Source organism: Aptenodytes forsteri, unplaced genomic scaffold (genome assembly GCF_000699145.1).
Source record: "Aptenodytes forsteri isolate BGI_AS27 unplaced genomic scaffold, ASM69914v1 Scaffold79, whole genome shotgun sequence".
NCBI classification, from domain to species: domain Eukaryota; kingdom Metazoa; phylum Chordata; class Aves; order Sphenisciformes; family Spheniscidae; genus Aptenodytes; species Aptenodytes forsteri.
Window position 1 is genome coordinate 34939 of NW_008794776.1, and position 17229 is coordinate 52167.

Below are 17229 nucleotides of genomic sequence, written 5' to 3' on the forward strand. Positions count from 1 at the left end.
AGTGCCTACTGATTTTTTGACACTCCAGATGCTCAGCACTTTATCAGCCGTATGTTAAGCCCAATGAAGACAAGCAGACCAGTAAGTTTTTATCAGCTACCAGATCTGTGTCATGAAATGCTAAATGCTTAGGATTTATTTTGAGGGTCATACAAGTCCTATAAATAAACTTGAGAGGGCATCTTGGGCCGTTAGCTCTTTAGAACAGCTATGCTTTCTACCACAATACCTTTGTTTCCAGACTGAGAGTTACCAGATTTTGCAGAGGAATAGTTCATAGTCTCTACCTAAAGTCATTGTTAAACTTTCTTTTGGTTCCAAAACTGTGGAATAGCAACAACTAAATGGAGGAAAAAGAAAGCCAATACTTATTTTAATTTGACTTTTAATTTCACTACTTTGTGTCGCTCTTTCAGATTCTCCTGCAGAGGCAATGTGCTTACTCTTATAAATGGAATAATTATGTTAACACATGCAATTCTTTTGGCAACCTTAACACTTAAGTTAGACAGTGTTTCGAAATCCTGAACTATTTTTTTTTCACTTTTTAAATATAGATAATGGTAGCTATAGCTAGATGGCAGCATTGTGACAGCTTAGTGTATTCAAACAGTAGCAGGTGAATTCAGACCTGGTTCCTTTGAGTTGCAAAGAGAAAATAAGATTTACTCCTTTACTTTTATTTAATGTTTTCTGCCTTTTCTCCCGAAGCGCATGCCACTTTTATGACTCTCCTTTTTCATTTCAAATGTTTATCTGTAATCTATTTTCTTTCAGCATAAATCTTGTTTCATGCTTATGAGGCTCTTAATAGTTCCACTATAACTCCTTGCATAAATGCAAAAACCATCTTTATTTTAAAATCCAACACATTAATTTGTCACTGCAGTGAAGTGACTTAGTGAAGTAGTTTGTAAATTTATTTATCCTAACAAGTTATGCTTTAATCATGATCAGAAAGGTACTTCAGGGGCATTTCCAACAAAAGAGAAAAGGAAGTAATATATTTAACTACGTTATTGTTAATATTGATGCTTTGAGCAGTGACATTTTTCACATTGCTAGACACTTCAATGTTTGAGATGTGTATAGTTAGGTCTTGTCTCCTAGATCTTAATAGATAAGATAGTTTGGATAAACAGTGTTAATGTGTAACAGCTGCTGCAGTTTATAGCAGCTCTAGGTCCTTCATTCCTCCCAGTTGCCTGGATACACTGGAAATGAAGCTCTGTCAAAGGGCTTATCCTGGAAAATTTGACTTTTTTAGTCAGCATGCTGTTAAAATCATAGCCTGCATGGAGTACTCTGGCTGGGCAGAGTTGGAAGTGAAGGAAGTTATTTATTCCATGGCTTACAAGTGATGTGCAGTGGGAATTGCTGAGGTCTAATGAGAGGCTGAAATGTTATGTGAGAAAATGGAGAATGCAATTGCTGCTGCTGTAGATAGGCCCTGGGATTTACTTCAGTTGTGGTTAAAAGGAAATACTTGCCTGTAATCCTGGAGTACATCCTGCGAAGGATTGACAACATTAGGTTTTTTGAAGTCTTAATGTGCTGTCAGAGTTCTGCTTTTCATTTGTGAACTTACATTTTTCTTTCACTGTGTTTTTTCAGGGTACGCTAATACAGCATCTGAAGGAACACATTCTTCACAGCAACATGACCAGCAATGACATTATTATGTACTATACAACGGCAAGTGTGGCTTACTAAGGCGTTTTAAAAAACACTCTAATATATTTTTCTTATAAAGATGGGAGAGCTCTTACTACAAATCTACAAGTACATTTTTATGTATTTTTAATTCTTGTTCTGCAAGGGATTGTCCTGTTTAACTGAGTTTAAAAAAAATCAGGTGGAATAATAAAATGCAACAGGGACCCTTCTGATGAAAGGTCAAACCCATGTTAAATGTTTCTGATCTAATTAGTGAGGAAAATGGATTGATTTTTACAGTCTCTTAGGTTTATTGATCTAACTGCCTCATCAATATCACCTGCAAAACAGGCTCCACCTTCCTGCATCATGCAAGGCTTGACCATACTGAAGATGAGAATTTCTGTTATGTCTTTGTTTTGGTGGGGAGGAAAGAAGCTGCACAACTAAGTTTAGTAAAGGAAAGGGAATAAAACTGATCTGTGTAGGAGTTCATTTATGTGGTGGTTTTTTTCTAATGCTGTGGTAAAGAAAATCATTCCGAAGTCTTCTATTACTGTAATGGTTTGAGAAGGCTAATGTCTTTCCGCATGAGTTCCTTTCTGAACTTCAACACTACTAGTCAGTTTGTAATATTGCCATGGAGGAATCATTATAACTACCTTGTCCTAAAGTTGTCCTGTTTCTTGCTCTCTCATGCTGTCTCTCTCATGCTTTAAAGATATATGATAGGGAGGTATGGAATCCCCATCTTATTAGGTATTTGTAAGGATAAGTTAGATGAACATCCATCAGGAAGATGTAGCTGATCCAGTCCTGGGACAGGTGAGAGGATAAACAGTGCTCCAGCCTTATTTTCTGATTCCTAAATAGTACAATTGGATGTAATCAGCAGAGATGGGCCTAAACTCAAGTGTTGGTTTAACATTTTCTTAAAGCAGGAAAACTTTGGGCAAGGAAAGTGGAGGGCAAGATGGCACATCTTGCATAAGGGCAGGGAGCATGCTTTGGTCCGGATGATTCTGCCAAGAGCTACGCTTGTCCATAACTTCCTAGTTGCCTGTAGCTCCTCTACCGGCATATGACAGCAAGCAACACTCCTGATCCTGTGATAGAGCTGCCAGGAAAGTGGACAGCTAGCTGACAAAGATAGAAACTAATGTAGGTGTTTTCTCTTTTCCAGACTGGCTGGATGATGTGGAATTGGTTAGTGACTGCACTTGCTACAGGAGCTTCAGTGGTCCTGTATGATGGATCTCCTCTAATTCCATCACCAAATGTGCTCTGGGACTTGACTGACAGACTAGGGTATGTAAACAAGATTAAATGGAAGGATAATGGTCTTTGCTCCTGTTACAATGACTGCACACAAGCAACCTCATTAAAGGTGTCATTCCTTTGGTCAGAAACTAGTACGTAGCATGACACAGTTTATCTTTCGGCTTAGCCTTGAGTGGAACTACTTTTTAAAATTTAAAGTCTTTTTAATTTTAAAAAGTCTCAAAGACTAAAACAGTCTTAGAGAGAGCAGAAGAGACAGCTGATTGTTTCAAATTTGAGTCAAGTATTTGGATTCCAAGCAAACAAAGAATTTTGGTTCAATAGTCAGTTTTCAAGAGCAGGCTTTTCAAAAGGCAGTAATTGGGAGCAATCTGAAGAGTAATTTCTCAGCACACTCAGAACTTAGAAAATAAGAATCCTTTATTTCAAGCAGCTCAACATAAGACTCAATATAGCACTTTGACTTAGAGACATAAATTGACTAGAAAGGCTCAGCAGGGTTGCTTATATTTTCATATTTTGCTTTTTAATCTATAATGCCTAATTCCCTCTGGCAAGCTGTTCATTAATTGTTTTACACAGTTCTTTGTGCCTAAAAGTGCTCACAGTGCCCTCTCTCGAGGCCTAGAGAAATGGCAGGTATTGGATAAACAGCTGTAAAATCCTGTGATGGTATTTAGCTTTGTACAGCTTCGTACAGTGGTTAAACTTTTTTTTGTAACTTCCCTGTTTTGCCAATTGGCTGTAAAGAGGAGATCTGAATGATATTACTGGTAAAATAATGAGTGTCTTTTTTAATTGCTAATTAAAATTAATTCATTTGTGGTGGAAAGTGGATGCCAAAAGATTTTTCTTTCTGACTTTTGATAATAATTTAAACTTCACTCTGTCTTCTGTGACATGTAGTATTTAAAGACTGACATTTTGTCTCTGGCTATTATAATTGAAGGTTAATGCCTAATCAGAATGCTTTCAGTTAAAAAAAAAACCACAAAACAAACCCACAAACTTAAGACACCCCCCAGGCCCTCCCCAGTAGAACAACAGGCAAAAATTTAGAATCAAGAAATAACACAGCTTATTTTTAAGCATTGTTTCTACATGCCAAAAGTAAGTGAAGATAACTGAAATGTGTCTGCATGTCTCACTTTTGTAATCTGGTGCTAAAAGCGGTGGCCATCTGTGTGGTACTTCACAATGCAGTCTGTTCCCAACTCAGTCATATGTTACATATTTAAAAAAAAAGGTTTCAACATGTTAAGACTACCTTACTTCTCTGAAGATGTACCATACTTTCCTTCAGATAGCATACTCTTACAGTATCATCAAGATATCTCATATTTCATGACAAGAATTACTTAAGTGGACATCAATTAAAGGTCTGTTCAAGTGAACTGTATTTAGTCACCATCCACCAATTATACAGCATTTGGAAGGAAATAATAGGAGACGGCTCTACATGTGCTGTAGAGGAAGTGTCAAAGAGCTTAAAAATAAACAGAGAAGCAGTACGTATTCTAACTGTAAAATAAGCAATAATTTGAAGCATGGAAGGAAAGTAAGATATCACACGAGTAAAAATAGTTTGCCTGATTGTGGTACATGGTAACTGGAGGAGCGGTATACTTCTGTGGACTCTTACGGTGCTGTTCCCATGTACCTGATAAATTGCTCTGTGCACCAATGTGTTTGTGTGAATAGCCTGTCCCTGTCCTTACCCAAGAGGTGGCAGTCTCTCAGTAACTGTAATCTACCTAAATGGCAGAGGAAGACGTCTCCTTTTGATAGTGTTGAAATAGTCCTCTCACCGTTTCTGAACTGTATTATTATCTCAAGAGCTGTTCTACCTTCCATCTTGCTTTTGGAGTAAAAGCAAAGATAGCAGGATCTTATTTTAAGTTCTACTGATGTATGTATTGCCCATGTTCTGCGCGCTCAGACTGTATCCCTTATCCTTATCTGTCTCTATGCATTTTCTTGAGTGAGTTTATTGCTGTGATATAAAATGAATTAGCAGAAGGCAGGGAAGAGGATTTCCTAAAAGTCAGCAGAAACATTAAACTAGCACTTCCATCGATAGAGTAGGGAAGGGCTACAGCCTTTGTTGCAAGTTTTAATTATGTTGCATTGGAGAGCTCTAAATACACTTTTTGCAAGGGTGGAATTCAATTGTGCAGTTAGCTAGGCCAAATTTCATGTTCAGTTAGGCACCTGCAACTCAGACTTTCATCAGTGGAAACTGAACAGGTATCTAAGAGAAAATGACTGGCTGCTTGCTGTCTTTGGAATGAAGTATTCTTTGTTAAACTGTGCCCTGAAATGGCAAAATTTTTATATGTAAGAGTGTAACAAGGCAGCAGTTTTGTGTTAAACAGCTTAGTGGCAATTATGGCCCATGAACCCATTAGTGAAGTAAACGTTATAACATTTTGTGATGTCTTTGGAGTGTTCTGCAGTTACGAATTCCTGTAAATGAAAGGGAGTGTTTTCCACGAGGTAGGAAAGCTTTGCTTAATATTTCAAGATAGAATTAAAAGTTTTAAAGCAGCAGAAATGACGTGATCTGACTGATTTTGATTGCTCAAAAGGATGTGCCTTGCACTTAGAAAGCTTCAAGAGACTGCATTGCTTGACTAATCAATGTACAGAGTGTCTACAGCCTCTGCGTACTGCAGTGGGAACTGCAGGTTTTAGAATCTTAGCATATTTAAATATGCAAAGATTCTAAACTTTTTTCCCTCTAGGATCACCATGGAACAGGTGCAAAGTGGCTGGCTGGCTGTGCTAGAAGAGAAAAATTTAAAACCAGGTAAGCTTCAAAAAGCTATTGAATCCCTTTTATCTTCCCTCCTGCCTTTCCTCTCCAGGTTCTGGCCCTGCATCTTGTCACAAAGTCCTTTATGTAATTATTCTGGATTGTAGTGACAAATAGTTACAAACTCTTGTAAAAAATTCTACCTTAACCTATTTTGTTGATTTCCTCCTTAAGGTGAAACACACAATCTCCAAACACTCCACTTTTTTCCCTCTAGGATCACCATCCTTGGAACAGGTGCAAAGTGGCTGGCTGTGCTAGAAGAGAAAAATTTAAAACCAGGTAAGCTTCAAAAAGCTATTGAATCCCTTTTATCTTCCCTCCTGCCTTTCCTCTCCAGGTTCTGGCCCTGCATCTTGTCACAAAGTCCTTTATGTAATTATTCTGGATTGTAGTGACAAATAGTTACAAACTCTTGTAAAAAATTCTACCTTAACCTATTTTGTTGATTTCCTCCTTAAGGTGAAACACACAATCTCCAAACACTCCACACTATACTGTCTACAGGATCACCGCTCAAATCTCAAAGCTATGAGTATGTCTACAAACACATAAAAAGCAGTGTCCTCCTGGGGTCCATTTCAGGTGATGCTTTTATGCTGCATGCATCTTACTAATTCTGTTCATTGCCTGTCCATTTCCTCCTTGCTTGTTTGCTGCTGTATATTTGGGAAGCTTAAGCCTTGGGTTGTCCAGGCTTGGTTATAGTTAAACTGGAATTAACTGTCTTTTTAGTGCAGAGATTTTCTGCATAATTCAGTGTGCCATAATGAAGCTTGTACACTCAAAGGCTTTTAGGTGGAATGTTTCTGATGTGGATGTTTTGGGTTCTAGCTTTTTTTTAAGCAGGATCATTTATTTTGACTGGCTGTCCTTAAGAGTAGCAGGGTGAGATTAAAAAAAAAAAGAGTATTAACCTACAGAACATACTGTTCTGCAAATAGCTGACTTTAGCAGAAAATACCTCTTGGAGAGGTTTTTCCATGTTCCCATTTCAATTCTTTTGTGCCAAGTAATTGGCACTGCAGACAGATTTCTTTTGTAAATTATATAATTAGAGAAATATCAAGCCCACATACAGTGCAGTTTGTTGTGAGGAGTGCTAGCTGAGGCAACTTCTGTTCATGTAAGGTCCACCACAGAACTCCTCATTCTGCTTTGTAACAAGGACTGACTTTTTCAAAGGGCTTTTTAACTCTTTAGTTTGACTTTTTAAAGTCTGACTATTCTGTTACTAAAGTCATCTGACTCTGGTCTTAGTAGGAGTAGTGCTGAATCTTGAACTTGCTACTATAGACATTAATAGTCTCAAATGCAGAAGACTATTTTTGTGAGTAAAGCTAACAGGATTGATTTATGTCTTATAATTCTACTTCCTTGAAGTTGTAGAACAACTATAAATATTCCAGTTAAGTAAGCACTTAACAGTATCTCTTTTTATTAAGATAACTGTTCATCCTATAGACATGGTTCCTGCCGAGCATCTGTGCTAATGAGAACAAGGTATAAAAGCAAAGTAAATACTGAGTGGAATAGCTTGACTGCTTAGTTGAAACTAATGAAAACAAACAAGAAAACATTTCTTAAGTGATCTTAGATATCTAAGTCTGTAAACTAGGGCCTCTTTTATTTTCTCATTCTTACATAAACGGAAGCTTCCTTAAAAGAGATTAAAGAAACTGTTGGAAGAGGAAAAGTTATGCGTTAAGGAGTATTTCTGCATGAAGGGCATACACATAAAAAGACATAAAGTAAGAAAAGAAACCTTTTTATTGTCACATAACATCCTAGATAGTACTGACTGTATATTCTATGCTGCTTAATGTGGATCAGAAGCATTTGGCAAAGGTGGCAGCTTGCTGTTCTCTAGAACAGTTTTGCTTTTTCCAAAATGTACTGTATATTCTAATAGACTACTTTTATTGTAGGTGGGACAGATATAATTTCGTGTTTCATGGGTCAGAATGTTACAATTCCAGTTTACAAAGGAGAAATTCAGGCCAGAAATCTTGGAATGGCTGTAGAAGCATGGAATGATGAAGGTAACTATTATCCAAAATATTATGTACACTTATGAAATACAGCAGTTACATGACCTTATGTTTCAGTTGTCAGATGGGTAAACATCTGTAAATGGGTGATTTCACTTTGGAAACATGTTCTGCAAAACCTGGATCTGGAACCACTTGATCTGGATTGTACAGGACTCTAGTGAAGATAATCAATGTGTAAAAAGGCCCTCCTCTTCCATTACTCTGAAAGTACATCAGGCCAAATTCTAGCCTCTGGTGTGCATGCTCATTAGTTATGTTCCTGTGGATGCCAGGCTGGCTTCACCCTGCGGTGTAACTCTCCTGAAGTTACTGAGGTTAAGATAGGGATGAGTTTAAGAATTGAACAAAAGCTGTTAAGACCACTAGTCATGGCTCATCTCGTGTACATTAGCATCTGGCACGTAAGTAATAACTGTAGGTGCTCTTTGCTTTGGTACTCTATTGTTTACAGAAGGAAAATGCAGAAAATACCTCTTTCTTTGTAAACAGGAAAACCAGTTTGGGGTGAAAGCGGAGAGCTGGTTTGTACCAAGCCGATTCCCTGTCAGCCTACGCACTTCTGGAATGATGAGAATGGAAACAAATACAGGAAGGCTTATTTTTCAAAATTCCCAGGTGTGTAATGAAGGGCTTTGGATATTGCTCAAACCGACCAAGGTTATAGATTGTATTGCTGCTCTTAGGAAGGTACAAGTTTATTCTTGCCCGGTGATAGGCAGGTGCAGCTTTGAATCTGGATTTCCAGGGTGAGAACTCCACAGCATGTTTCATAATATCTTACTCTGTTTTCCAGTGCTTTGTTCTGAACATGGATCCAAATCAGTTTAAGAATCTTTGGAAAGCTCCAATCCCATTTTACTCCTGCTCTCATTAGGCAGATATGACTAACAGCCTGATAATCTGTAGTGCAGACATAGACTGCTTGGCATGAGTGTGAAATGAAAGTGCTGAATAGGTCAGGGATCAATCCTCCATTAATGAGTGCTACTGCACCTCTGCCAGACTGCTCCTACCTAGCTGGAGGAGTGAGTCCTAAGGGATAAGTGCTGACCTGCTACCTCATTAGCATGAGGTTTAAGTATATGCTGCCTCAGACGTGCATATTCTGCATTCATAGTCTTCCAGTGGTGGTAAGAGTAAAGGAAGAGGTACTGTGGGCCAGAGGCTTTCTTCCTAATAATTGTGGAGGTCTCTGCTCATCCAGAGCTTTTGCTTATGTGGCACAGCAATGCTGAACTCCCTGCTGCGTACTGGGCAAGGGCTTTTGTAGGAGCAGGACCTCAAGCTGCTGCTTTTTGGAGAGGAAGCTTTTTTATAAATAGCAGCAACACAGAGTGGATTCACAAGAGAAGTCAGGACGTACAGCAGCAGATAATCGTATAGGAAAATTGAGGGAATGTGGAAGTTGCAGTCTGCATGTAAGCCTGACAACAATAAATGGGGGTGGGGGGGAATCTGTGTGGCAGTTGTTAGACTGAAATAACTGTGGTCCAGATGTTCTGTCTGAAACCCCTTTTCTGTTTTTCCTTGTAAATGGGCTTAAGGTTGTAACAGTTAAGTTAGAAAATGGTCTTATGTGCGCATTGTTTTTTCCTTAGAAAAACTTTAGTAGAATTAGCTTGTATTTCTGTTTGTGGCAGGCTGCTGTAGTGGTATCAATCTTAAAAGCTATTCCAGCTCTGAGAAGTCAAATCAGATTTTACATTGACACAAATCAAGAACATTAAGCCCATAAGCTCCCTAGGGAATTGTTAGGACCTATTGTGCAAGCCCAGAAAGCTTCTTGCACAGAATTGTACATCATAAAGGAAGCGGATCAAGAAAGACTGGTGGGAATATAGTTACCTTTGTGGAAGATTCTTCCAGTTTCCTCAAAATGTGGTGTTCAGAGAAGCTATTCATCTGTTTTCTAAAGGATGCTGTATAGTCATGCAAACAAGCAATCGGAAGATAACCTAGTGTTTGATCCTAATATGTGAGCTACTCTTGTGCGTGCTAGCTCTTTGTAGTAAATGCAAGGTGGATTGCTTGCGTAGTTAAGTACTGCTACATTTGCTGTGGGCAGTTCTCAAAGTATCTGATACGTTACATTTTTGTATGTATTTTACTAAGTTACATGAGTTACACAAATGTCTGCTATGACTGATGAATAAGAAATTAGCTGCTTAACTTCTGTCATTCTCTAATAGGTGTTTGGGCCCATGGTGATTACTGCAAAATTAATCCCAAAACAGGAGGAATTGTCATGCTGGGTCGCAGGTATAGTATCTTGGTGAAAGTGTTCTGAGTAAACAAGTGTTAAAATTTGCAAACTTCACTTTAGAGCATAATGTACGTGATTCTCCATCATGCCTGTTAGCTTTATATTAGTTTTGTCAAATCCAGTATTGTAGATTTCAACCCTCTAATCCAGCTGCTCTGATTAATTTGAGGGAAGAGAGCCCATTTCAAGGTTCTACCCCACTTCTGTATATGTGAACACAAGACAGTATTGGACTTGGTTTTGTGTTCCATGGTTTATAATGATCATCTATAAAAGAGTTTGAATTGAGAGTGCAGCACATTCAAGGTGGTGAACCAGGAAACTTGTCTTCTGGTCTCGGCTTTGCCATTGACTTCCTCTACAGCAAAACTTAATTATAGAAGGTCAGGTGTTAAGTTGTGCTTGTGTTAGCCATCATAGACATTCAGGATCACAACTGTGGCTAAATTTTCTGCTTGCATTTAAAAGTTGCTCTTCGAAACAAAGTTGAGTGAATGCCTTGAAGCTGTGTCTGGCACTGTCACAAATAGACCTACTCAATGGACATATAGCGTGAGGCTGCTATATATGAAACACAAGTTCCAGCTATAAGAGACTGGAAAGTAATGATACGCAATTGCAATATGATGGAGTACTCCAAAGATTCTTGGTCTATTTTGTCAGTGGTATGTGTGTATTTTGTAGGCTACTGGAAAGGGGAGGGACTAGGAAAGGTGAATGAATAATGTTGAGGTTCCTGTACAACTTCATTCTAATGAGCAAAATGCCTCTTTGAATCAAAATCTTTTAAAATTCTGTTTCTAATGTAGCTGCATATTCACTGCATGAAATTTAGAGAGACTTGGTTAATTGCATCAATTTTTCTCTTTTCATCAAACTAATCACATCTTAATGCTTCTTTGTTTTATTTGTGTGTGATTTTTCAGTGATGGTACATTAAATCCAAATGGAGTAAGATTCGGAAGTTCTGAAATCTATAACATAGGTATGAAACTAACTTTCCACCTCTTTCAGCTGTGACATTGTTGCCTTAAATCTGAAATGCAAGCATTATAAAGGTGTTTGGAAGGATTAAGTAATAAGACTTGCCGTTTTTCAAATGAAAGACAGTACAGAGCATATTGGCATTAACAGTAAAATTCTGTTTTGTAGACTTGAAATTGGTTGCTTTCCTGAAGTATCTGTAGGACTGGAGATGAGTAGTCGAGGTGTGTTCTCCATAAGGTGTTGCTTTCATATGACAAGGCCTTACAGACTAATATCATGCAGATGTGTAAGAATACTTAACTTCTGAGGCTCTTCTGTTTTCTTCCCCAAGACAAGCTCTTGACACTGGTTTTATTGTATCTTTCCTGATAATTAGATGAAGCTCTTGAGCTTGTGCTTCATGTTTCAAAGAAGGTTTATCTTGTGGAAGGTGGTGAAACTGCCTGCGAAGGTGCTAATCTAAGACTTAAAGACCTGTTGCTTGTTCTTGTGTGATCAGGCATGTTAGTTTTCTGTCTGTGCAGCAATAGGGATTGTGAGGAGAGCCAAAGAAAATGGCTTAGTGTAAAAGCTTGTTGTCTGTCCCAAAAGTTATAGCAAAATTTTGTTGTCCTGGGCCTAAATATATACGGTCCTTAAACCTGGATTTTCACCTGAGCAGGAGTTAAAATTTCAGAGCACCCAGAGGGGAAGCTCATTGCAGAATAACCTAGCCAGGATGTCTGTTTTGCCTTTGCAGCTCGAGGGGAGGTGATACTTCTTTTGGTGCAACCACAAAAAATGTGCATGCCAAATAATACACAAATGCAAGTGCTAATAAGGACTCTTCCTTTATTTTCAGTTGAAGCCTTTGAGGAGGTTTCCGATAGCCTCTGTGTTCCTCAGTACAACAAAGATGGGGAGGAGAGGGTGATACTCTTCCTGAAGATGGCATTAAACCGTGCATTCAGCGAGGATCTGGTGAAAAGAATTCGAGATGCAATACGTATAGCGCTTTCTGCCAGGCATGTTCCAAGCCTCATTCTAGAAACCAAAGGCATTCCGGTATGTCATGAAAAATGCTGCCTACTTTTTTTTCTTTGTCACCTTGAATAGTAATTAAGGAGCAGTTGTCATTGCTCTTCAAACCCACATGCGTGGAAATTTTAGCATCTCAAAAGTGTATTCGAGCTTTATAAATAGTTTGTCTATGTTGCCTAGCAACATCATTTCTTCTCCTTTTCAGCTAAACATATTTTTGTTATTTAACAATACCTAAAAATGCCCATTCTCAGTTTATAAATGTGTTGCTTTTTTCAGTAATATACTTAAGCCTTTTAAAGGAAAATATTTAAAAGGTAATTTAACTTTAGCTTTTCTGGCTACCCATAAGCTTATTTTGTTTTTGTTTTCCTGTTTCAAATGACATTCTTATGAAAGCTGAGAGCACTGAGCAAATTTATAAAATCATTTTGTAAACCATTTCACTTTTACATCTGTTTAGACACTTAAATGTAGCTCTATCACTGTCTTAACTGTAGCAGTAACTAAACTAAAATCTTCATGCCTATGAGAGAGTGGGAGAGAGAAATGTGTATAGCTAAAGGTTCTGCATGCTCAGTCTTTTGGAGCTGCGTTACTCTACAGTGCTCTTCCTTGCTGTATGAACTCTTTAGTTGGAATGCCTGGTTTTTATAGTCCTCTCTGATGCTAGAGTCTCCAACAGCTCTATGAGCAGCAGAATGGGGGTGCAGAGTGTAGTTGTCTCAAGTCCATTTGCACGTAGACTTGAGTGTGTCTAGAGAAAAGGCTTGACACTTCAGACTAATTGCTTGATATTCTGATACCCATTTACTGGCAGCGCAGGTTTCTGTGTGAAAGTGGTCTAGGGTTCAGGACTGCCAGCCTATATAGTGCACACAGTGATATGCCTCTGATCTGTTGAGTTACTTCTGTTTCAGGCCACTGTTGGCAAATAATACTTGGCTCAAAATGTTGTCTTTGCATGAGTGTAAAATCCCCTGCATCTGTTAAATGGCGAAGTCTAGGTTTTCTGGGCTGCAACTTAGCTTCTGCATGAAGTGTTGAACTTGTAAACCGTGTAAATCACCTGAATGTACAGCATGAAGTTGATGGCAGTGAGGTGTTTGTGATGGGCAGCCCCTCAGGAAAGCCTGCTTAGATCATTAATTAGTTCACACTTTGACTGAATTTACAATTGAGTGAATTTTAATTACCTTTCAGGTAAATATGCCAGTGGTAAAGTGATCAAAGCTGTCTCCCATCTTTCTTTGAAAGCTTTGCTTGGAAGGGAAACCTCTCTATTTTCTGCTACTCTTAGAAATGTATTTGAATCCTCATCTGAAAATACAGTCTAATCCTGACTGTATACTGATGCTGTATACTGGTAGAAATAGTATAGCTGTGCTGAGGTGATTAGGACTTTAGTAATACAAAGCATGGTTTTTAATGAGATACCCAGGTGTTAAAACATACTGCAAACTTAGTGCAAATCTTTCTAGTCCTGTCCTGACTAGATAAGCATTCTAGTCAACATCCACAAGATGTTTACTGATTAAAGTAAACAAATTTGCTTTGCTGAACAGTCTGATCTTTTTTAAAGGGGGCAGTTCCCTTGCAGGCCACTGAGGTGGTGTGGTTTCTGAGCAGTTGTGAAAATTAGGTTGCTAATCGTTGAGGAGGAAGAGTGGTTGATTAAGGTGGTTTGGGAGGGTAGGATTGCACATGACTTCAGTAGTTTAGTTTTAATAGGGAAAAGTTTGATTTAGTATCAAGATCAGTATTGCAAGAGTGTATTGAGTTGATTATTTAGTCAGCTTTGAGAGATCTCTAATGAAAAGTGGTGATGCCTGGAGTTCAGGAGTTTCAGTGGCTTTGAAGGCCAGGAACAACCTGGGTTGCTCTATCAGCAGATTCAGTAATAAAGCAAGTGCGGGTTCTGTTTTCAGAGCAAGACTAAGGAGATATCTGGAGGTCAGCTTTTTAAAGTTGTCATTCTCCCAAAAGTTCTCAGTGGTACCAGCCCGAATGAAGGTGGTATTAAAGCCTCGGTACCCATAAAAGCAGAGATTGTCTTCTAAAATGGGCCTTGACAGTTCCTAATAATATTAGAGTAGTTCTTCCTTACTGGACTGTACTAGTCAGAAATTACAGTGGTCTGATCCCAAGAAGAGAAGAATTAGGGGTTTTGTTGTCTGCAATGTCCTTACTTGCAGAGTAGCACAATGTAATACAATTTTTGTGCTTTATATGTGGAGGGAAAGCCTTTGTTATGGTTTGTCTTGAAACATTTTAATATTGAGGACTTAAGCTTAGTGCTTCACTTTACCCTATTAGAAAAAGACTGTCCATTTAAGATATGAAAGTCATGGTTTTCTTCTCCCAAAGCCCAATGGATTTGGGCTTTGAGCCCACCCTTGGAAAACTAAAAATTGTTTGAAAAATGGATGTGTCAGAACATAAAACGCTACAGACTTAGTGTTTGTACCATGATTCTGATCTGGTTTCATTGGTTGGAGCTTGATCATGTTGTCACAGTATTACCAAATAGGAGTAATAAACTAAAGTCACATAAAAACTCTTCTTTGAATTCTGCTTACTCTTCAAGTGGTTTTTTGGAAGAAAGATTCTGGTGCCTCAAGTGTAACAGAGAAGGGAAGACATTGTGCTAAATTTTCATTGAGTTCTGGGACTGGTGGGGGGTTACATGAATATTTCCATAAAGCTACTACATGAAAAGTGTAACTTTTTTCATTGCTGGTTTTGTCTTTCAGTATACAATAAATGGGAAAAAAGTGGAAGTAGCTGTGAAGCAAATAATTGCAGGGAAAGAAGTTGAGCAGCGGGGAGCTTTCTCAAACCCAGAGACTTTGGACCTGTACCAAAATATTCCTGAGCTTCAGAACTTCTGAAGTCACTTGTTTGGTTTTTTGCATCTGTCTTTGTTCTGTGTTTTTTTTGTATATACCAATACTGTATGTAAAGAAAAAGCTCTATTTAATACCAGTGGTTCTTTTAAAAGAAAAAAATATTTCATTAAGTGCATTATGAAAGGCTTGGGTAAAGCTTAGCTCCCTTTTATTGGTTAAATACGCCATGTATCTTGGAGTTTTTTCCAGTCTGGAAGGAGGAACCTGCCTGTTTTGATGTTTATATGAGTGCATCTTTTCTGGTTAGATTTACATCAGCAGCCCATCAAATGGGAGCACCCATAGCATAAGTTACAGTTGCAAATAGAATATTTCTTTCATAAAATATTTGCTTTCTTTTTTTAAACTGGATTTTTAGCAACTTCTTTTTTCAATCCATGTGTTTCAGTTTCCTGTAAGGAATATACAGTGATTTTAACTACTTGACCGTGAAACATGGAAGTGTTCTATATGTAGTGTGCACTTAAATGTTTTTATGAAGCCAAATCATAATGCACTAAACCCATTTGACTTGACTCAGAATAATTTCAGTCTTGGAATATCTCACGGTACCCTTGAAGGTAATTGCTGCTTCATTATGTGTTTCAGTTTCCTGTAAGGAATATACAGTGATTTTAACTACTTGACCGTGAAACATGGAAGTGTTCTATATGTAGTGTGCACTTAAATGTTTTTATGAAGCCAAATCATAATGCACTAAACCCATTTGACTTGACTCAGAATAATTTCAGTCTTGGAATATCTCACGGTACCCTTGAAGGTAATTGCTGCTTCATTTTGTGATGTAACCTTCCTATTGTTTCAAGCTTTTAGTTGATAGACTTCTGGGGGTTCAGAAGGTGAGGGAGCAATCACCTCCTTATTCCTGGTGTAACTCCAGGTTATTTCCATGGAGTTTACTGTCATTACTCTGGATTAACATCATTGCAGTTGAAGACACCATTTTGCTTCCTCGTTCTGAAGTTCTTTATTGGCTGTAAGGCAACAATCCTGTGTTATGTTAGCTGAAGAATTCCAGTGTGTTCGTTTATTAAAAGCTGATGTTTTTGTAACTTTTTTTACTAAATGTCATGTTGAAAGTGAAAAACTAAAATGTTTTCTAGCTCCGTATCCTTCCAGTTTATAAAGGGAAAAATACTGTAATGAGCATACTAAAACAGTAAAATGGAAGCACTAAAACATTTTGGTTTTCATCAAATACAGTTGCAGTAGTTGTACCGAACCTCTGGCATTCAGTATCTCCTGCACTATTTGAATTTTGTGGGTTAAGTATTTAATGCATTAAAATCATGGATGTCCTTTACAATTGTGTTGAATGCATTCAGAACTTTTGAAGAGTTAATTAAAATAAATTGATTCTTTATATATATATGTAAAATATATATTACATTTGTTTCAACTTTCACTCAGTTATTGTCTTATTTTTATTTTCCTTTCGATTGGGTGTCATGGAATCATTTTTAGCTGAACTTGTTACTGATTTTAATGGTTTGAATCCAAGTCCACCCCACTACAAAATAATTGTTCTCTAAAAGTTTTACCCTGTTTTGTTATGCAGAGCCCAGGACAAGTAAAACATTGCCGCTAGTTATGTATGTGTGGCTGGCTCATTGAGAAGGTCACAGGTGAACAGGAGTGGGAGAAAGTATGCTGAAAATGTGCCTTGTGTCAGTACAGTAAGGAGTTGTAGGTTGCGATACGTTAATGCTGCTAAAAGGGATACATCTGTGGACTGAAAGGTGCATGCTCCATTACGTAGGGCAAAATCCAGATGCTCAAGTTTAGCTGCAGCTAGTAAAAGTTCATTGTATTTCTTCCACCCTGTGATGGATCTGAGCTTGCTCGCTCCAGTAAGCTGAAGGCTGTTGCAGAGTATGTCAAATATTGCTGCTAATAATTCAGTAAGAGTGAAACTGCCTATAAATGCAGCTGAGGAGTAGCCCTGCTCAGGTGGTCTATGACTGAATCAAAAGTCATTGTGGACACCAGCTCCGCATTCACTGCAGGATGCAGAAATGCTCATTAGCAAATGAGCCTTTAAATGAGCTGGTCTCCGTTTGACTCTCTGAACTGTACCAAGTCAGACAATATACCGTGCTGGCATGATAAATGTGATAATATAAATACCAAGCACCCACTAGAAAAGTATAAAAATGAGCTATACAGCTGCCAATAACCTATGATTAAAACTACTTTTAAATTCCTTTCCCCTCTGGCATGCTATATATGAATTTTACATTAACT

The 17229-nt window shown here is 38.1% G+C and overlaps 1 protein-coding gene across 1 annotated transcript in view; it reads left to right on the forward strand.

Moving 5' to 3' along the window:
- Nucleotides 1-16293, forward strand: part of AACS (acetoacetyl-CoA synthetase) — a 50896-nt gene extending 34603 nt beyond the window's left edge. Inside the window, exons 9-19 of the mRNA XM_009274366.2 lie at nt 1615-1695; nt 2840-2964; nt 5970-6034; nt 6215-6337; nt 7681-7794; nt 8296-8421; nt 9996-10065; nt 10996-11054; nt 11898-12100; nt 14830-15545; nt 15746-16293. Coding sequence (XP_009272641.1) covers nt 1615-1695; nt 2840-2964; nt 5970-6034; nt 6215-6337; nt 7681-7794; nt 8296-8421; nt 9996-10065; nt 10996-11054; nt 11898-12100; nt 14830-14967 — 1104 coding nt within the window. The 3' untranslated portion in view covers nt 14968-15545; nt 15746-16293. The remainder of the gene's footprint in view (nt 1-1614; nt 1696-2839; nt 2965-5969; nt 6035-6214; nt 6338-7680; nt 7795-8295; nt 8422-9995; nt 10066-10995; nt 11055-11897; nt 12101-14829; nt 15546-15745) is intronic.
- The last annotated feature ends 936 nt before the right edge of the window (nt 16294-17229 follow it).